Source organism: Pseudopodoces humilis, chromosome 1 (assembly GCF_049639895.1).
Source record: "Pseudopodoces humilis isolate 2021_Gansu_Grassland_sample_001 chromosome 1, ASM4963989v1, whole genome shotgun sequence".
NCBI classification, from domain to species: domain Eukaryota; kingdom Metazoa; phylum Chordata; class Aves; order Passeriformes; family Paridae; genus Pseudopodoces; species Pseudopodoces humilis.
In genome coordinates, this window is record NC_142200.1 from 82,511,572 (window position 1) to 82,534,291 (window position 22,720).

The 22,720-nt window shown below is 43.2% G+C and overlaps 1 protein-coding gene across 2 annotated transcripts in view; it reads right to left on the reverse strand.

Moving 5' to 3' along the window:
• Positions 1-564: 564 nt before the first annotated feature.
• Positions 565-22,720, reverse strand: part of RNF152 (ring finger protein 152) — a 39,859-nt gene continuing 17,703 nt past the window's right edge. For both annotated transcript variants that reach the window (XM_005526471.3, XM_088060430.1), the window contains exon 2: positions 565-1,806. In XM_005526471.3, the coding sequence (XP_005526528.1) occupies positions 1,000-1,611 (612 nt within the window). In that variant the 5' untranslated portion in view covers positions 1,612-1,806 and the 3' untranslated portion in view covers positions 565-999. The remainder of the gene's footprint in view (positions 1,807-22,720) is intronic.

The window sequence follows — 22,720 nt, forward strand, 5'->3', positions numbered from 1 at the left end:
AGAGGGAGGTAAAACAGGTCTAAATTCTTCAAAAACATTTAAGTAAACCTAACCTGCAGAAAAAATTAGGAGAAATATGTTATCACATCCATGCAGGAGTCCTAGGACTTCTCATGACCCATTTCTTCACTAATGGCTATGAAAGCCAGGTCACCAGGAAGTCTGCAGCCAGACTGGAGGTAAAACAGCATGTGCAATGTCTACCATGCAAAGCCATCCTTCCTCTAAAGCTGGTTAGGCAGAACTGTTTTGACTGCACTTTTAGGTATTCTTTCTAGCCCATTTTGCATCCCTTCTTGAAAGCTCCTTCAAACAAAAGATGCTGGAAGTACCACTTCCCTGTAGTTGAAAGAAATGGGGAAAAACAGAAGCAAAAAACAGACACCAAGGAAGGAAATGATTGCTTGTAAAATGCTTCCTTTTAGAAACTACTATACAACTCCCTAACTTGGTTTCATTAATACGCCATTTAAAACATATAAAATGCCTTACCAGCTAAATGATTTCTTTGTTTTACGAGTCTCCCTCCCTCCCTCCCCTCATTAAAAAATAATGCATGTGTGGACTGGTATTGAACACCTCGTAGAGTTGTGCGCCAGTTCTCATTTCATTCTACGTGGAGCAGTTTGGATTTTAATATACCGTGTTTAAAGAAGAGCCCGTACTGTATGCTTCACAGTATAACCAGCTACACAGAGGTCTTTAATCTCATAATACAATAAAAAAAGATCACTGTGAAGTTGCAGTCCCTTTGATAAATGGTTGCGGTGACACATGCAGTCCTCCTCAGTGCCACTGCCGCCAGACACGGGACGTGATTTTCTCCGCAGGCTACCGAGAGGCCTGATGCCACCCCTGCGGGGGCCGCAGCCAGGCGGGCACCGCTGCCCCGCTGCACAGCGTCCTGCAGTCACTGGGGAAAGCTGCACGGAATTGTCTCGCTCAATGCCACCACCACCGACCCAACCTGACCCCCGGGGGAGCGCAGCCCCTGCTGCCTCAGCCGCAGGAGATCACCGTGAAGCGCTTGGAAATGCACGACATGTTGTGGAGGACGATGCCCAGGAGGAAGACCAGGACGCAGGCCACCAGGATCACAGTGCACACCCCTGACCAGGTGGAGCTTTTCACAGCGCCTCTCCGGTCCGGCTCCTCCGCCCCCGCCTCGGCGGGAAGGCCGCCCTGCAGCGGCTGCTGCTCTGCGGGGATCGTCACCACCGTCAGGGACTTCTGCTGGCTGCCGGGCAGGAGACGGCAGCCAATGTCTCCCGGCAGCAGCGCCCGCTCCTTGGAGAGAGGCAAGGGCAGCATGTAGCACCCATTGCTGGGGAGTTTGATGAAGACAGGGGTGTGCTCCGAGGTGTGGGGGATCGCGATGACGGCGATCACCTCGGGGTCATCGGGCAGCTGTGAGACGGAGTAGCCCGGAGGCAGCTTGGTGATCCCACGGCACCAGGGGCAGCGCAGGTCCTTCTGGCTGGTCCTCATCTGCTGCAGGCACACGGAGCAGCAGGTGTGCTTGCAGTCCAGCAGCTTGGGCCGTCGGCGGGGGCTGTAGTAGTTGAAGCAAATCTGGCACTCCAGCAGAGAGTCCTGGGATAAGGTCTCCATGGTGACCGGCACAGGGAAGCTCAGCAGGCCCTGTGGTGACCCTCGCCCTGACACCCTGTAGGCAAGGGATAGCGGCCTTCCCACCACTTCTCCTCAGGTCAGCACTCGCCTTCCCAACGCTGCTTTTCCTCAGCACAGCACCGGGCAGCAGCTACAGAGAGCACAGGAAAACCTCTGGCTTGAAACTTTCAGTACCTGAGACAAACAGAAAAACATGAAAGAACAGGTTACTCACAGGAGCCTATGGGAACAGAAGAGTCCCGCCAAAGGAGAACGAAAACTAGCACTGAGTTCGTTATCTGGTGGAAGAAACAGATTTGCTATCCTTCACTAGAAAGTACCGTCCCACCACCTTCACCAAACAGCCCAACCTTCAGGCAAACCTTCAGGTCAGTCATCAGTATTATCACTAGGTTTCTTTTTTTTTTAATCCTAATTTTCCCAGCAAGCAAACCCCCATCAACCCATCATTCTCTGTTACATTTATGCCCCTAACAGAGGTGGCTGTACAGTTCACTAGCCAGGTCCCACAGCAACAACCTCCAGTCATATTTTCAGGATTTTTCAGCCCTTCCTGCACCAAAACAATTGTTCTCATTTAATCCTTTAAATCCCTGAGGATTTTTAGCTATTTGGCCCAACTGCTAAGTCTGCATGAAATGTAGGGGAAAGAAAAAGTATGTTTAAATGGAAGCATTTCCACAGGCTCCTGAACTTGTGCCTGTGCATGAATGAGCAACCAAGCAACTATACTGCGAGACCTACATTTGCACATAATGAAAAGGAATGGTATCATTTTCAGTCAAATTAACTGTTTTCCAGTTACATGAGCAGCTTGTTGAACATGGCCCTCAAACATAAACCTTCTCACTAATGAAAACCTCACCCATGGCAAAAGGCTCTGTTTAGACCCAGGACCACTGAATACCACGAAGAACAGAAACAAAACAGAATCATAACAGAAAGAAAGATAGTGCACTGAATTACAATTGTTACTAATCTTGTTCTAAATCCTTCCAAAGGGATTCCCTTTACAATTTCCATTTTCTCACTTATTACTTACATCTTTGCCAAAAAAAAGGCATCTGCACAGTGCGTAGTTTAGCTTTGTTTGATTTTGGTCACTCCAACACAATTAATACGAAGAGGTGACAGTTTTACAACATTTTAAACTCACTTCCTTCCTGTGTTTGAAGAAGTATCAGCCTGAATTTGCTCCCAGAAAATAAAGAAAACCCAAAATATTTGCAGGGTGGCCTTTGATCTGTTACTGCAATGTTGTCAAAATACAGTTAACACCCAAGGACCACAGCTTTCAGAGGACTTCTTCCTTTCTATCCTGTAATTTCTTGCTCTCTTTTCTAGATTATAACATCTAGGTTGTAACATATTAATCAATGGGTGATACCAGTAAAACAAATACCATAGTTTAAGAACAGAAGGCAGGCATAGACGTGGGGTTTGCAACCCAGGACAGCGCTCTGGACCTCACTGTACTGTACCCTACTTCTGGCAGTTCCCAATATTTGAATAGGGAAAACAAAATTCACGTAATCTCTTCAGATGCTGATGTCTGGTATCTCTGACATTGGCAGAACTGGCCCTGCTTGCTGATTTTGTAACATCAGTGGATTTTGGCTCACAAGATGCTTCAACAAACACACAGTGATAATCCTGACTCGGGAGGGAGCAGGGGTTGCAGTCAAGAAGGCAGGAGCTCCTGAAACACGTACAATGGGTGCAGGGGGAACTGGCACACCCCAGCACTTTTGGGATGCTTTATCTTAATGTGGCACAGAGGCCACTGCTGAGACAGACCCCCACTATCATGAAGCCCATGAGACACTTGCTCCACACCAGTGCCATGCCCCACAAAGGCATCAACAGATACTCCATGTGCTGAGGAGCTGAACACTGCTTCCAAAGGGGCTACACATCTGCTTGCTGTGTGTGGGCCACACCAAGGCAAAATGGAAGAAAATGAGAAGAGGTTTTATCTTCCTTATTTCCTTATCCATTACTACCTCCATATGCCTATGGTACAGGCACTCACAAAGGAAGACTAACAAGAAAGGAGCTGACATGATAATAGACTAGCATGCAGCTGAGACAGAAAAATGAAAGAGAGATACCCATGATGTTGGGCAATTTCTGGCTGAAAAAAAAAAATTAAGAGACAATGGCCAGAATAGAAATTAGTTATAGAAACTCAGAAAAGAATCACCGAAGCTGCCAGATCCAGTTTTCAGCCACAAGCAGATTTGTATTTTGCACAGAAGTATTCATCCAAAATCTGCAGTTACAGACTGTCCATGTCAAAACTGAGCTCAGACATTACAAGACACAACTATTACCTGCAAATCTAGAAATAAAAAAAAAAAAAAAATCTCAGGTATAATACTGCAGTATTGTTACAAGAAAAAAATCCCAATGCCTAGAAATTCAGAAGTTAAGGTTTATCATAAAATCATAGAAGAGCTTCAAAGATCATCTGGTTCCAACACACATGTGTGGGCAAGGACACCTTCCACTAGGACCAGGTTGTCGGAGCTCCATCCAGCTTGGTCTTGAACACTTCCAGGGATGGGGCATCCACAGCTATTCTGGGCAACCTGTTCAGTGCCTCACCACCCTCCCTGTAAAGAATTTTTCCCTAATACCTAACCTAAACCTCCCCTCACTTTAAAACCATTTCCCCTTGTCCCGTGACTACTCTGCCCAAGGGCAGAGTGGAGGTAGTCCTTCTGCAGATGTAAATCAGTATCTCTGCGAGGTCAGGATTGGGCGCACCACCCACGTGATAAACTGTTCATACTTTCCCAAAACATCTCAAATAATAATTAGAGGTGCTGATCAGAAGTAATGGCCAACAAGCAGAGAGCTTAGTATGATTCCTTCAGAACGTAACTAAAGACAAGTTAAAGAGTAGCCACAGCCACCTAACCCCTTGGCCTTTGCTGACATTGCCTTGGTTCAAAGGTTGGACATGTAGCTTCACAGGTGCAATGCAACTTTATTTCCAACCATACAACCATTTCCCTCTTGCACCCTGCCACAGCTCAGTTTCAGGACAAAAGAAAGTCAAGCTATCATCTAGAATAAGTAAGAACCTGTTTGAAAAAAATTTGCACTACGTACCCGAGAAGGAAAAATCCATGGGAGCACTTTCAGTACTCCTCTACCACTTCACTTTAATAACTATGCCAAGAGGAGCACGTTTCCTCTCGGACAGGAGACCAAGCTCTTTAGCTTGCACTCAGTGCACCCTCACACCAGCTGAAGGTACTGAGCTGTCACAGGTGAACAGCTCATGCAAAGCTTACACTGGACTCTTCTCTGTGCTTCAAGCACAAAGATGGAGAGGCAGCCAGAACTGCACATGAGGGCACGGCTGACGTCAGGTATCAGCCAAAACCACTGTTGTGTCATTTGCTTTCATCACACAGTGACACTCAAGGTGGACAAAGGGACTCTTAAAAGAGGGAAGCAAAGAGGAGAGAAAAAAAGCAGAAAAGACTGTCAAGGATACCCACAGGTCTCTGCAAAAGCAATAGCACATGTGTATGTATGAACAGGGGCACACATGTGGAACACCCAGTGGGAACTACAATAGAGAACCCACACACAGACACAACTGCAGCTACAAGTAGTGACTGCCTGGCACAAACCTGACAACTGGAAGTTCTTCAGGGCTGAGATCTAACTTGTAACACAAATAATAACTAACTGGAAATCCAAGCTCGAAAACTCATGTATCAGAAAGGTGCAGCAGCAGCAAAGGAAGCAAGAAGAGCCAGGCCATGAAAAGAAGCCTCTCTGCCTGCCCTGCACTTTCTTTCCCTTTCTGTACATCTGCCCAGTATCCACAAGGTTGCTGCTTGCTGGCGAGGAATTCACAATGTTACAGAGTCCCAAGGAGGAACCTGCAAAGCTGATGACCCCTGCAGCAGGTAGGTGGCTGAGAACTTGGCACAAAGGTCCTCCTTGCAGATTTGGGCTGCTCTCTGCAAAAGCCGTGAGTTTTCAAATTTTATGACTCAAGAGCAGAAGAATAAAGCAAGTATTACAGCTGCCTTTCAGTCATGCTATCTGTTCTGCCAGTACCTCACCAGAGACCACAGCAATGACCCAAGTGCTCTTTGGGTGAGCAGGAGGCCAGGAATGCCAAGGCATCAGCTTCCTACTCCCGAAGAAGCAGAAGGGGCATTTGCTGCTCTTACTAGTGACATCTTCCCAACACAAGGTGGGGAGGCACACAGGAGGTGAACAGATGAAAGTCGCTGTACCTGTGACAGTGAGAGGAAGAAAGCACAGTTCTGCTCTGCACAAACACTAACCACAAACTGGTCCCCAACTGGCCAGGTCAGAAAAGAAAGCTATTTTGGGAACCCAGTGCAAAGGAAGACACTGAACATCCAAGCCCAGAGCTGTACATAAAGTCTGAGAACACAGTAATTAATGGCAAATCCTTGCCTAGCAACATGATATTTTTCCTATGTAAGGACAGCCCCTGTGATATTAAGCAATGGAAACCACAGCCTTGAAAGGGTGATGCCTTCACTGAAGGACTCAGAACTGCCTTAAGACATACTTCCTAACTTACTTGGGCCCAAAATTATATTAACTTTAAAATCTCAAAAATATACTTCAGTGATGCCTGTGGAATCCAATACATTTCACAGATTATTAAACATCATATAACATTTTAAAAAGCTGGCTCTGGGGCATACTGATGTAGTTAACTGATCACTGATACAAGGCCTCAAAAACTGCACAGACTTACACACGGATTTAGGCCGTCTACTTGCCATACGGCAAGGTTATAACAGAATTTCAGCAAGGCAGTGCATCAACAATACTTCACCTTTACCGAGAAAGGTTCATTATGTAAACTCCCCAAACACATTAGCAATTCTTTGGCAGTATTACTGAGTATGTATGATTTATGAAGAAGAAAGAATCATTCGTTTCAGGTGCCCTTAGGCTGTAAAGGAGATGGGGTGAGAAGGGAGTGCTGTTCTCAATAGGAGAACTAATTGCAAGAATCATGTGCCCACAGATATGGAAGGAAATGTGTGCTAGAGCTGCTTCCAAAAAGATAATTGGAAGAACTTCTGCTACAAAAATTCAGCATCAGTGAACGTTTCTCACAAATTCACATTTGGACAAAACACACTCAGGCTACTGCAAATGCCCAGGATGTACTACCTGATTTCCCCTGAATATCCTTCACTAAATGATCTTATTTATTTTTAGGCTGTTCTGTAGCACTAATTACCATAGTAACTGAGAACAGCACAACGAACAATTAATTTATTCATCAGAACACCCTTGTTAAGAGACAAGTATTATCATCATTATATTCTTTCATCATCTAAGAAAGGAAGCACTGAGAGACGAAGCAGTTGGTCCAAGGTCATGCAAGCACCACCCAGATTGCCTCAAAGTTCCAGTACAATTTCATCACAGATCTACTTTTCACCTCATGATCCATAGGGCAGAGATGACAGATTCTTTTCTGCAACAAAGCTCAGAAATGTACACGTCTTCCCCTACCTCTTTCATCTGGCAGGATCCCCATGGTATGCCTGTGACTGGGGGGGCAGGGTGGGGGGTTCATTAAACATACCAGCTTTTTCACAGATTATGAAAAACACAAGAGCCTGTGCCCCAGAAGCTACATATCTCCACAGGCATAGTTCATCCACCATGCAGATTACAATAGAGACTCTATGCATTTTGAGGGACATAAAGCTAACAATAAAACAACAAAGTAAATCCATTCTTCTCTCCAGAATTACCTGTTTTCCAGGAACCTTCTTGTAAGCCAGGCAGCCTACACCCACTATCCTTTCCATTCGTACTCACAGTTGCACAGAAATACTGCAGAAGGAAATTATTTTAATTTAGCCAAAGCCTTAACTAGCGCAAGTTGTCACTGCTTCTTTAGCTTTAGTCCAGCCCTTGCCCAGATGAGCATCTTGGTATGCACAGTCCTGGGTGCTTAAAGCCACAAAAAATAAAGTTGACTGAAACTTTATTTGAGTTTGACTGAGTCTGTAATATCCTATGAACTAGCACCAGGGGATCCATGCTGGCAGCAAGAGAACCTGCTGTGGATGATCCCGACAGTACCCATCAGACAGAACACCAGTCCTGGCTCTCAGGCAGCTGAGAAATCAGTGGTGGATCACAAAGAAGAAGCCTAGTTGCAAGGTATCATTCCACAGCATTTACCTTAGAAATTGTCACCAGCCAGCCCTAAGAGGAGGAGACAGCGGCAGAAAGGTCACCTACAGGAATGTAATGACACGTAGACATTTATGGGTTTGAAGCAAAACCAGATCAGGTGAAAACACCAGCCTCTGGTGTTTAGAGAAAACAGAGAGAAACTCACATGCTGCTCCGTGCTCCATCTCACATCACCAGCCGCGCTGCTCCCTCTTTTTATCTGCAAACTTTGACACGTCCACATTCCCTGCCTCCAAAGACCTTATTTTGGTCAAATATGACCAGGATAAGCTGCACTTTGTTCCAACAGCAAACACTACTAATCACCTGCAACGTGCCAGGTCAGCAAACATTTCATCGTGCTGAGGCAGAACAGTACAGCTTTCTCTGTGATATGCTCATCAGACAGTTTCACATGAGGCACTTTACAAGTGAAAAACATTATATGAAATTAAAATATTTCATAGAAATATGCCTATTTCAGACAGGCTGAGGCAGGGAGTGGACAGCTTTCCTGCCTCTCTCAGCAGCCCTCTGTGCAGGTGATCCCAGAGGCCAGGAGGTGGGAGCATGATTTGGTCCTCACCAGCCCAACTCTGATATGTCTGCAGGTTTTTGACAAGGTCAATTGTCAAGCTGTCCCAGAGCTATGGTTCTCTAAATGTTCTGGTCCCCCTCCATCCTGGCAGAGCACCCCCAGGGGCAGCTCTGCCCTGCTAAAAGGAGTGTGATGATACTTCTCACCATTCCTGCTGTTCTAAGTTTCCCTTCTCTCCATGAGGAATGCACTAGCAGGATGAAAGACCTGACTGTGGTCCTAAGACCACGGTCTTATCACATCTGAAAATTTTCCAGCACAGGATATAAAAAGGTTCCTCACATTTTGCAAATAAACAGAATCTCCAGCATTCAAGGCATCCCAGGGAATGATGCTCATTTCTACAGCCCACTCTGAGCACAATGCTTGCAAGGCCATTAGCACTTCCTCAGTTTTGTTGGATGCTCTTAATTATGCCTGACTCAATTCTAAACCTCAGGATAGGAGGAATGAAAAGCTAGGTTTTTCCACTACCAAGTGATAGATCCTTTTGCTGCTCATTGAAGAATGGCAGTGGAAGGTGTGGTATGAAAAGAATTCTACCTCTCAGCCCTGAATAAAAGCAGCACCAGTAGCTATTTATAAGCAGGACATAAGGGGCAAGTGGTTAGGTAGTTGGCAAAGAGACTTAGAAACTGCTTGCCTAACTTAAAGTGAGGTCACAAGTCACTGAGGCCAAAATCCCACAAAATACGGGGAGGAGCTACTGGCACTTAACTCACACTCGGTAACACCTTTCAAATGCAATGTTAAATCCTCTTTCTAAGGGATTTTCACTTACAGCAGTATGACATACTACTGTGGCATTCAAACTGCTGAGAGAGGCACGAAGCACCTGATCACTTAAATTACAAATTTTACTCACCCATTAGAGCTTTATGCTTCATCTGCCATTGACAGAATTTGCCTGATACCTAAATAGAAACTTAATTAAAAGATTCTTCCCTCCCTCCCCTGAGGATCTGGTATTAGACTTACAAAATACACTGTAAAAAAAAAAAAATTAATTTTAAATAAGGCTCGAATGCAGACTTTTCTCACTGATACAGGTCAGTCGGTGACTGAGTCTATTAAGACACTAGTCTATAATTACAGGAGAGAGTGCTACAGCTCTCCAAGGTCATTGAGAGGTTTTTGATAAAACTAGGATAAAAATCTACCTGTCTATGAGCCCAAACAGTAAGGAAAGGAATCAATGCTCACATGTTCATGCACTGCCTATACAATGCAAAAACTGCAAACTCGATTTCACACTTAACCTCAGGAAACAAAAGCACTTCAAACAACAGTTTTAATTGTTGTGACTGCTCTGTGTCCCCACCTTGTATTCCCCCACCTGCCTAACATGGTTTCTGCTCTCTGCACTCATCCAGCTCAGCTTCCCCAAGGACACAACTATGTGACCCACATCCACATGGTTGCTCTCAAGGCCTGGAAGTAAGAAACTGGAAAATATTTTGTTAAAAGCCCCAGAACAAGAAGTAAGGAAATTCTTTCGTACACCATAGTTGGTCGAATAAGGTCTGAAAGAGATTAGAAGGGCACAGGGAGCTTTGTTCATGTTTTTATCTTTCTCCTGCAATCCTCTAAGTGGGCAGCACAAAGAAGTAAAGCCCCCTGTTTATCAACAGAGAATGCACAACAACTGTGCCAAAGCCAAACCACCACTTCCAGGAGTTTATCTTCACAAGAGAGGGGAAGATAGCCAACTAATATACCTCCTCAAGGTCGACGGCTCTGTCATTTAGTAATGCAGACAAATCATGATCTTCATGAAGTTTTGGCCTCTGATAAGTGCTACAGATACTCCAGTCACAGCACCGGTCATTCTGGTTTGCAGGTTACATCAAAAGGAACTGGAACTGATCCAAAAGCTCCTTTCTTATTGGAAACTAATCATTCACCCTGTAACATTCTGTCAACTAGTAATATTAATACCACCCTCGCTTCCTGGACTTTGGGAACAGGCCAACTCTCACTGCAAATATAGATCACAAGCAGAGTTAGATCAAGCCTGAACTGCAAAATATTGATTATTTCCTATTTCATGATTTATCTCTCTGTCTTTAGACCAGTAAAATCCTCCAAAGAGATGCGGCAGGCTATACCAGAAAAATAAGTACTTCCAATACTTTTTCAAACCATGTTTCTACCTGTGACTATACACTCCACAAGCTCCAGTTGAGACAAGTTATGAAGCACATGACCTGATGTTATCCAGGGAAGTTAATGGGATGACACACGCTCTTGAGGTCAGTTGCACATTTACATACTTAACCCGATCCAGCAACACCACCAGTACAGAACCCAGTGCCAGAAGCCACAGGCAGATCGAGGTGATTTCAAGTGCTGACACCTTTGCTTCCCCTACACCACACTGAAAAGTTGTGATCTGAAGAAACACAATGGCAACCTTCCTAAAATAGCTGCAACTAAACAAACTGGTTACACATCAACTATCCCAACCAGCTCCACACAGTCACACAAAGCCCCAGTACTACCAGGTGAAACTGCAGATTAGTGATGAGACAACAAACTCAACACCAGGAAAGGCTGCTGGCTCTCTCCATGCCCATGGACGTGGGCACTGGCATGCCCATGACAGCAACAAGATTCCCAAGGATGGACTTCTAGAAGCCTAGAACAGAGCAAGGGGATTGGCACCCAGTCTCTCCATCGTAAGAACCAGCACATGTTTTCTGACAGAAGTATTCTTGCAGCTAAGCAAAGCTGCTCTCTTCAAGGGCAATGATCATAACTCAGCACTACCACAACCCTCTCCAGTGGGCTGAGATAAATGACAGCTCTGGGAACCTGAGCTCAGAGCTGCTACTCCTTCTGCTGTGGCAGACACGCTGCTGTGGGGACTGGCAATTGGCTGCTCAAATGCTCAGGCATGGGAAGATGAACTATTCCTGCCCACATTATGTGAAACCCACTGTTGCTTTCCTTCACGGAGATGGTACTCAACTCCAAGAGCCACTCCTGTAGCTGCATGAAGTTTATCAGACCTGTCAAGTTTTGTTATGTTGAATTTAATTATCTACAATGAGTTTGAAAGTTTAGGCCAGACACGGCCATCATACTACTGCCAGTCAAAATCTGCTTTTGAAACATCCTGGTGTGAAAATACCCTCCATTTGGCACCACTTAAATTAACAGTTTACAGTATTTCTGCTGTATGAAGGAGTGCAAAGGCTCAGAAAGGACTGTGTTAAGCCACATTAGAGCAAAACAATCAAAGTGAAGCAAACTGCTTCACACCTTTTAATTTTGTGCTTGGTTCTGCAGTCCTTGCAATGTAAGAGCAAAACAAACTTAGACAAGGAAACTAGCATAACGCTGCTAATGTTCAACGCATCATCACAATCCTGATAGTCTGTGGCCACAGCGACTCCCAGGCTCACAGGAGTATGGGCAATCAAGTCAATATTCTGCAAAAAGAAGGCTGCTAGTCCCGTTTATCTGAAGAGATGCCTGAAAACATCAACTTCAGATTCCACTTAGGTAGTACCCTTAAATTTCAGTCTCCGGTTTGCAGACCAGTCTTGTGATTTCTACATGAGAGTTAGAGCTAACTAAAGAAATGAAGTTTTGAGGTGAACAAATTCATTGGCAGTTTCAGATCAAATTATGCAAATACTTTCTCCTTCAGCAAAAATGGAAATTTCCACTAACACCTCAGCTCATTTCAATTTCCATTTCCATTTGACTGTTTTCTTTCAGAAGAAATTTATAAAAAGGTAATGTAAAGGGCAAAGAAAGCTTTTTGTACGGACTCTGGAATAATTTTTCTTCTGAGATGGCCAGCCACTGGCTGAGCCAGAAGTGTCTCTCGCACTGCTCTACTGTCTAGTGATACACCATGATTTTCTTTTCTTTCCTAGTCTAACAAAGGCAAATGACATACACTGAAACTATCAGCTGTAGTTCTATAGAAGTGTGTTTTCAACAATTGTTATTCAGCTTTTTTGGTTGCTGGCTTACAAAAAAAAAATCTCAACATACAGCATTTTCAACATACAAGTTACGTTTCACGATGTGACCAAAAGCTGAAGAGGACCTATGTGGTCAACAGGATTGCTGGTTTTCACAAGTGCTTCTTGTAAAGAATCTGAAGGATCTTATAGCAAAAAGGCAGATGGTTCATCGATTTCTTAAAAAAAAAAAAAAAAGAGAAAGTCACACTCATCCCAATGTTCTTCAGCATACATCCCAAGATCATTAATTACTTTTGAGGCCTTACATCAGAGAAGCCTTAACACGCATTTCCAACATGTATTTCACCTTGAATTCAGTGTTCAGTTCTGGTCCCCTCACTACAAGGGTAACATTGAGGTGCTGGAGTGTGTCCAGGGAAGGGCAGCAGAGCTGGTGAAGGGTCTGGAGCACAAGTCTGATGAGAAGCATCTGAGGGAGCTGAGGGTGTTGAGCCTGGAGAGAAAGAGGCTCAGGGGAGACCTTACCACTCTCTAAAAATGCCTGAAAGGAGGTTGTGGTGGGGTGTGGGTTGGGCTCTTCTCCCAGGTAACAAGTGACAGAACAAGAGGAAATGGCCTAAAGATGCACCAGGAGAGCTTAGATTAGATGTCAGAAAAAAATTATTCACAAAAAGGATTGTAAAGCATTGAAACAAGCTTCCCAGGGAAGCAGTGGAGTCACTGTGCCTGGAGGTATTTAAAAGATGTGGAAATCTGGCACCTGGGGACATGGTTTAGCGGTGAACGTGGCAATGCTGAGTTAATGGTTGGACTCAATGATCTTAAAGGTTTCTTCCAACCTAAATAATTCTGTGATTCTATTCCATGCAACATCACACAGAATAGCAATTAGGAACTGAAGAGATGCCTTAGGGACAGCTCACTATGGAAGGGAAAAGGCAAAAAATCTAGAGTGTGTTGCACTGGATGTGATTATCTAAGGCAAGGTGTGAATACACACAGCTTTATGCATATCTGCAAGATCTGACCATATGCCACTCAGTTGAGTTCTTTACCTCATTTTTGTTATAGCATTGTATCTGTGTCTTACAGTGGCACACCGAACACTGGCACTGCCAATGTACACAACCAAACTGATGCCAAAGGCACTACACTGATTTAACACCCATTTAGGCTTTGACCCATGGATGGAAAATCAGTGTTAAAAAACATAATCAAAAACTGTCTCTTTTATACTGCCAAAACAAGTTCTTGGCTAGGATTTTAAAAAATTCAGCTCTGGACCCAGATCTGCTTTGTGGCACAAACTACAGTATCTCTTGCTTTACAGCCAAAAGGTTTTCAGATTTTACTGACTTAATTTTCACTTTTTAAAGTTGAGTCAGTGTTTTCTTAACTTTTGCCTAAGTGCCTGCATTGTCAGGTGTCTTTCAATGGAATGGTTACTGCTTTGGGGTTTTTTTTGCCAACCACAAAAATGATCCAAACATTTTACTAAAGCAAGCCATAAATTTTAAAAAAATGCTTCATGTTTTGTCAAATAACAGCACGGATTGGAAAATTAATTTTCTATTTTTTAAACCCCTCCTTCACACTATGCTCTCTATTTTTTAAGCCATGAAGCCTCTGCCAGTTTCTTTCATACCAAGCTTGCAGAACACCTGCCAGAATGTGTTCTTTGCCAATAAACAGGATGCTTAAGTGCCGTGATGATTAAAAAAATAATGTAAAGATCAATACAAATAATTGACACTGTTGTTCCTATTATTAACATTCATGCTTCTTTACTCTGTTTTCATCTTCTGGAGCAGCTGCCTCTAGAGAAGAGCGAAGAGAGAAGAGCCAGCAGGTGGCACTCCAGAATATAAACCACCAAGCACGAGGGCTAGCAGAACCAAGTAAGCCAGTTCTACTTGGCTCCCACTACACCTTTATCACCTCTCAGGAGGTTTGGTTTAGGATGACCATCTCCACCTTCCCTCTCCCAAACAGCAGGAAAAGTGCTGCCAGTCCCAGCTTTTACCTTGCTGCTGGATGGGATGCACCAGCAGGCTGGGATGCATCTTGTGCAGTCCTTTCTAGAAGCAAGTAAGGGGTATCAGCACACCCAAAGCACTGAGCTCATTATTCTCTCCCTGACCAAGGGGAGAGCTCCCACAGGGCAGGTAGAGAGGCTTCTCCACCTTGTGCATGCAGAAGTGCCAGCACCTTGCTGCCTCTCCCCTACTCTGCTACACTCCTCCCAACACAGGACAGAGCTGAAAGAATGCTGGCTTTTTCTGTTTTAAGACAGCACCACCAACAAAAAAACAGATCCCAACAATTAGAAGACCTGTTCCTTTGTGTTTATTTTTACCTGTGCCCTACACACACACCAAACAGCAACAGCCAGCGCTCACCTACATGGCTAGGAAGTGTCACTACAGATGCTTCCCCCCAAGGCACCAGGATGAAGACACCCACTCTGCTCTGAACTGTCTGCTTTGTGCCAACACTTGTACACCTCTCACAGCAAAGCCAGTCACACTAACACACTTCCTCTAATCAAACACTGACTGCCAGTAAAACCTCTGTCTAGATCTTCCAGCAGCCAGAATAAATCCACCTCAAAGAGCAGTGGCCCACCTGGTTTCTGCATCTCTCATACAACTCTTAACAGCAATCGCTTATTTTGCTCCTGCTGAAAACACTCCCAATCCTTTAATGCTCAAAATTAGGCCCTTTAAAACACTGTGCAACTTGAAGTACACAGAAGGAGGTATCTTTAAACCTAGAAGGATTGTGCCACTCCCTTAGAAAACGAAATTTTGAAGAAAAACTGTAAGACAGTTGTTTTATCCAACTCTGGGCATCAAGCACAACAGTCAGCCTTTAGAGAGGTAATGAATTGCTTCAGTTGACAAAGATACAATTTTCACATCATTCTATCCTGGAAAAATTTAGAGTTTAAAAGTACTGAAGGGTCATACAAGTGGGCAGAAAAAAAAAAAAAGCCTGCATTTTTATCAAAAGTCTTTAAGAATTATCTAAAACCTATACAAACATGGAAAATAACTAGCCCTCTTACAATAAGCCAAGTATTTACTGCTTAAACTCTCCTTAAAGGCAAAGCTGTACCATAGGATCCATCTGCTCATGTGAAAATAGCAGAAAAGATCTGTCATAAAGTAATTTCCTTTCCTCTCCTGTATATGTCAGTGGATCACTGGCATTTCCCTGCCCCCTCCCTCCAAACTGGACCCCAAATATAAACAGACACTAAACTGGAAAACTTTAAGGTCATATCTGTGGATATGAGCAACAAATAAAATCAAAGTCATTTGTCCTTCTTGCAGAACAGGGCCCACAAGCAGCGCCATGACATCCACTGCATTTAGGAAATTCCTTTGTATTTAGAATTTCAAACTCATTTCCTCACAAGCTATAAACACCTTTTTTCTTGATGGTTCACTAGTATCACCCACTGAAAGAGGCACAATTCAGCGCAAAGTTTATGTGTTCTATGCTCTGCACACAAGTTTGCTCAAAACATGTTTTCAGAATAAGTTATCTTTAATACACAAAGATGGGCTGACGGCATGGAAAGAAGAATGAGGCAACTGTTCATGCTTACTCTGCCTTCCTAGCTGCTGCCTCTCTGTGGATATAACATCAAATATTCACCTGTGGAAAACAAATTATGAGGCATGACTGTAACCCATACCCAGAGCAGCAATGAGGTGTGTAACTGCCTGGTTAATACCACAAGTGTTTCCAAGTTCGCAAGTCACACAGCTGCTGCTCAAAGAACTTACCCGAATCTCCTGCTCCCACGGATGTCCCTGAACACATGCATGGATGCTCTCCTCAATATCCCTCCCACCTGATAGGGAAGCAGAACTAAGGGGTGATGAGGCTTCAGTATTCTCCTTGCTATTAGGTGCAATAAACCTCCATCTCATAGTGAGGAGATAGCACTTAGTGTGGACTCTCAGGAGCTTTAATGTTGCCAAGCAGCAAAAAGCAGGCAAGTGCACTTTAAGTAGTTTCAGAAAGGCACACAGAATTCTCTGGCACTGACTAGTCAATAGACAGGAAAAGGGTCAATCCCTTTGTCAGTTCTGTGATTCTGTGAAATCTGGAAGAAAATATCATATATTTCATGGAAGTGGGACACCAAAGGAGGAATATTAGAATGAAAGCTTCTTGCTTTAAAGAAGCAATAATTTTATCCACCTATATTATTTTTTTAGCCTAATTTTTGCAACTCAAACTCAGATTTTGCAAGCAGACTTTCAGGCTCCTCAAAATAAAGAGCACAGGTGCAAGACACAGGTGAGTTGTACCATCATAAGAATAAAGGAGTAAGACATCTTATAAGAAAAAAAAAAACTATTAAATATTTTCATTCCCATATGTTGAGTGTATAACCGCTCTAAAGAAAGCAGCAAAGGTCACTGAAATGCACAGGCCTTTCCTGATAGAAAAATGCTATGGTATATTGTTTAAAATGACACAAAAGAAATCAGCATGAATGCTAGAAAATGAGACCTTGAAAGGAGCGAGATGAAAAACTCCAGCTCAGCATTATATCCTGATTTTAAAATGCACAAGTACAGGTTATGGACCTCTGTGTCCCTCTTCATTTGAAAAAGCAACAGTATTATAATTTTATTAAAGGACAAATTTGTAGATTCTTATCACTTCCTAAAATTGCTAGTTCATGATCCCTAATTTTTCTTGCTCTCATTTCATAACCACCCATTAACATAGCAGAGAGTTTCTCCAGTGGACAACAAAGGAGTTTCAGCCAGCAGAGGAAGCAGCAGCACACGCATGTAAACCTGTAACACTGGAAAAAGTGAATCGGGTTCCTCAAAATATGAAGGGGTTTTTGCTGCAGCTCCTCCAGGAGCTACATCCATAAAATTCCTGTAGTTGTGGGATTATGTTTCCACTGCCCCTCACTAAAACCGTCACCTTTGGGTCACACTAACTCCAAACAGAAGGACACAAGGAAGGAAAGCCAGTATGCCACACAATTCTAACTTTTCTTCAAATAACTCCTCACTACCATACGTAGCCCAGCTCACACCTTCTTGTGTCAGGGATGCAGCTGCATTAGAAGAGATCTGCACAGTAAGTCAGTGCTCCAAGAGGTAAATCAATGCGAGGGAGCTTCTTCTCTAAACTGCTTTTGAACGTGGGCAAAATAAACTCTTAAAATGCACATTTTCTTACCAAAATGCTTTTCACTTATTTACCTTGCCTTTTTGCAAAGACATTCAGGAGCACCAATACAATAGCATGAATTAATTTATTTTATGCATGAAAAGAATTACAAATTTATACATGAGCTTAAGGAAACGTATCACAGACATTTTGTAGGTGAACATACAATTTCCTTAAAGCTGTGAAAACCAGCCTGGGTCCAGTTCTGCCAGCATTTCTTTCTGCCACTGACCACTCCATATGATGCGGTTCCACTGGGCTGGGTGAAGTTCCTTTCACAGCAACCGCTCTCAAGAGCAGATTTGAGCCAGACTTGCCCAGGAATCCTTCCAGTGGAGATGCCGTCCTGGTCAAATTCCCAAATGCCAGCACATGTGACATGGTGCTGTCTGAGAGGAACAGACTTTGCCAACCTTTAGATAAAGAGGAGGAAGACTAAATCTCAAACATTCCACAAAAGCTTTCAAAGAAGACAAGCACTGGATTTTTTAAGACCACCTCAAAATCATCCTGACATGCCCTAGATTTCATGATCTATTTTAAAATTCCCTTTCAACTACTATTACTTGTGTTTTCTGTAGAAATCACACAAACAGGGAGAGTGGCAGCTTCCAAGAGATTGTAAACTGAAAGGCAGAAGACACCGTGAAATTGAGAGGATTAAAAAATCCAAGTTTTTGTATGCTTGAAGACTTTCAGGAGGGTCATTTTTCTTTCCAAAGGCAGTTGCTAATTAGCCAACCATAAAAGTAGCAGTTGTAAACAGTCCTTGTAAAAATAGTTCATTGCTTATTGAAAGCAAATTTGTGAGTAAAACAACTTCACTGAATTCTAACTAATTTTCTATTGCTGACCAGCTTCTCTCTTCTAGATAAACTTCATACTGACACATCTACTGACTATCAGCCTGTTCAATTAACAATTTCAGCATTTCTACTGATTTCTATTTTAAGAAGGGAATCTTATCTACTTCAGAAAGTAAAATCTGAAGTCTGAAGAGTAGTTTATTCCTGTTCTCAGTCTAGCTCCATTCCACATGTCAGAAATATTTATTCCAAACAAGAGGTCACCTCAGGCAAATCATATCACATCCCCTACTTGCTACACTTTGAACTTAGAACTAACTGCAGTATCCTAGAATCACACTTCACTAGTGTGGGACAAGCCCCTAAAAGTGGTGCTTTGTGCTTGCAAATTAAGCCAAGATGATGAATTAAAAATTCATAAAAATTTATGAATTTTCAAATTAACACCTTATGAATTATATGAAATGAACAGCTATGCCACCTGCATTAATGGAAGTGGTGTCTTTCTACTAAATACTGGAAATCTGGCAATCCATTTTCAGAACTGTGAAATGCTGCTCACTCCAGCTCAAGTTATTTGCATACAGGATGACCCTTGTTCCCAACCTCCAAAACAGGGATCTGGCTTCCCAGCTAGACTGTATTTCCCATAACCACAATGGCAACTCAACTTTAAAAGAGGAAATGGAAGTCAGTTATAAAGCCAAACCTCAAGGGAAGAATGGGAAATAAAGTATGCTAATTACAGTTCCCACGGGATATGGTGTTAGCATTCCTAAATCTAATACTTCAGTTCTATTTTTCAGTGAAAGGATATTGGGGGGGGCAGTGTCCCTCCATAAAATAAACCAATGAACTTTGACAAAATTAGGATGCAGAAAAACTCTTCCAGAAGGCAATGCAGGGCAAATCTTCAAACCAGCTTAAAAACCAACTGAAGAGGCAAACAGCTCCACCCTTGTACTGTTCAGAAGCTAAGGAGGAGGGATTTTTCCAAGAACCTTTTTCTTGAACCTTTGTAGCAACAGATCCCTGATCCCATCCTTCACCATGCAGTTCTTCCCATTTTTGCCTTAAAGGACAATCACTACACAGGATTGGATCTTTACACACTAAGCCCTGACAGCTTTAGCTAGCTTGCACCAGCCTGACAGAAAGCCCTTGATGTAGTCTTCATGGTGGTGCCCCAGTGCTTGACACTGAAGTGCAATGGAATTAAGAGAGGGTCACAGCTCCTGGATGCTGCAAGCTCACCATTTCCTCATGCCACTAACACCTTGTCCTCTAATAAGAATATAAATATGTCACGGCTTAGCAATGGGACAAGATAGACAAAACACAGCAAGTACCTCATTAAACATGGGGGGGAAAGCAAGCCTTTTCATCATCTCCAGGATCTCTGTGCAAGTTACCACAATGAAAAAAAAAACAAACAACAAAACTATTCAGAGAATTAGGTACAAACAATCTAGCCTGATGCAAAAACTCATTATTTCAACACAATCCAATAATCTAGCATATCAGTCATGCTGATAACCTGTTCTTTTCAATGGCCCCTTGTTCTTCTCCTTATTCTGAAAAAAGGCTATTCCAAGCTGCAATGCACCTGGAGAAGCAATGAATGTGTCAAGCATGCCTCCATTACAGGGCTAGCTCACCTATGCAAGGGGCTGGCTTGAGAATTACTGCAGTCTCTCCAAGAGGTATCTAGTGCTTACTTTCCTCAAGGAAGAACCTCAGACCAAAGATAATGTTTAAATTAACCCTTTTGCAGACAATCTTTCAACAGAATCTCAAGAGTGGCTGCCTCAAAGGGATCTGGGGAAGGTAACTAAGAAAGTGAGTCTGTTGACTGCAGGTTTAAATTCCCAGCGAAGATTACATCACCACCATCAAAAGCTTAGGGGGTACTACTTTAGAAAAAGTTGAAACATGCACAGTTGAAATACTGGGCCTGAGATCTGCAATTCAGAAACCACTGTATTACTACAGTTATGCACTGGAATGAGCATCTAAACTATTAATACTGACATTAATGGAGATCTCAGCTTTACCTGCAATAGCAAGATCTAAGCTGGCCTAAATTTAGCTTCAAACAAGCCTTCAGTTCAAATTGAGCTGCATGCCACAGGGTCAGGACTTCCCCAAGCCACATGCCAGCAGCAGACTCAGTGAATCCACAGGAGAACCTGGGTATGCTCACAGCAGAAGGAAACTTTTCTTCACTAAGGGTGAATCTGACTAAATTACAATATTCTTTTCACTTCTCCCAGATTAAAGTTTCAAGTACCAGGAATTTCAGTAGTTCAGGAGAGCTTCACCAATGTCTCCTCCTTAACCCCATTCCACTTTGAAGTGCATAATTCAATATCCAGGTCAGAAAGGAAAGTGAGTGTGAGGGGAAGGAAGTTCCTGTTCCTGCTCCAATCAATGTTTAATTATTTTACATTAAAAATTAATTTGAAAAGGGGCTAGAATCCAGGCAGCCTAATGGGTTTACCTATGAAGAGAAAAAGATCCATGATCAAAAGCTGCTAGACAAAGGTGGGAATGCTGCCTTAGCTTCCTTTGGGCCGAGCATCAGACCTAAGTCAGAGAGATCAAGCCCTAGCTCCTCCACTGCTTACAACTCAACAGGAAGGAATACAAAGAAGCAGTTCAGCTGATTTTTGTGCAACAGAAAGAGGGATACTGACTTACAAGTCCTCATCTTGATCCTCCCTTGTAGCCGGTTTGTGTGTCCTGATTTAGGATGCCAGCTTTCGCAAATCCCATTCCACCTTTTCTCTGAGCATTGCACAAGAAACTTGTTATATGCATCCCATAGAACACAGAGTCCCCCGAGGTTTGGTACTGCAGTACTTTAAATCTTTTGTGGACCAGCTCTTTTGCAAATGTTCCCAAGTTGCTTTAATGTTTTGAAAACCATGTGATTAATGCTACAAATGACAGCCAACCCAACTGAGCCAGACATTGAACATAAAGTACTGTACCTTCCCATCCACTGTTCCCCCTCAGCTGAAAGAAGTCAGGAGGGTGCAGAGTTTCAGATACTCATCTGAAGCCACAGACAGAGTGAAGAGTTAGTCAGTATAAAGAAAAAATGGAGCTATTCAGAGGCATTTCACAAGCAGAAGAAAAAAGTCAGCAAATAAATTATCTGTAGCAAACAGCCCACATGCAGTTAGTTTTTGATTTAATACATCTCAAGAACAGGACAAGCTAGCATATTTTCTTGCCAGTTAATGAAAGCCCTACAAATAATCATACTGCCATAAAAAGGTTAAAAAGGCTGGGTGGGCAGAGGCATTCTCTTTGCAGAATTCAGGAGCTGCATCTCCTGTGCAAACAGGAAGCCATGACCTGGGCTCTCCCTCCGGCCAGGGGCCGGACAGGGACTCACTGGGCTGCCCATCCAATCAGGCAGCGCCAAGGCAGCCAGCAGCACATCAGCTGGCAGGCAGGATGCTGCAAAGCTCTGGGAAAAAACCTGCCCCAGCATGGCCATCATTCCCTGAACACTGGGGCTCAGCTTTTAAAATCAAAGCACGTGTGACTGTGTCTCCATCTCAACCGCAAGTGTCCATCCACAGCAGACGTAACAAAAATTAATTTTCAAAACAAGCTGCTTGATTACTTTTTTGTTATTTTATATGATTCCTCATTCAGAGAGTGGCACCATTACTGCCTTCAGCTAAAGCCACATGTGAGGGACAATACACCAGGCAGCTTTCACTGTGTGAAGTGAGGGTAGACAGGAGGGGGGCTTTTCTTTCTAGAAGCAGACAAACTCCCACAGTTAATTCAGACTCTAAGCTATTTTCACCAATCACTTGAAAGTTAAATAATTATCCCATTTAAAGAAATCTAGCAATTATATTCTGCATTCCCCCCCTCCCCAGCAGCTATTGCTCTTGTGACAATATTCATCTTGTCCATGATGTCTATTATTTGCTATATAAATATTGATGATCTGAGTAATTGCTGTTCTGTAGATATGCTTCTCAAAGATATAAATTTCTCTGCCTGAAGTAGGCTGCTGACAAAGTGCTTTCCTCCTTTTGCATGGCAATGAAACATTACTGGAAGTGTCACTGGGAGGGGAGGGAAGAAATTAAAAAAGCAGCGAGTAACAACAGCCTTTGAAGAGAAGAAATTATGTTTGTGCTGGGAAGACCAAATAGTAGCAAAGAACAATGAGTTAGCTAAGCTGGTATTCAGGCATCTTAAGTTTAGCTTATGCTGTGCCAACACCAAGCACAGCTGAAAAGGAAAGCAATCCTCTGGACTCAGCACTGGCCACCACTAAACCAGGCAGGCCT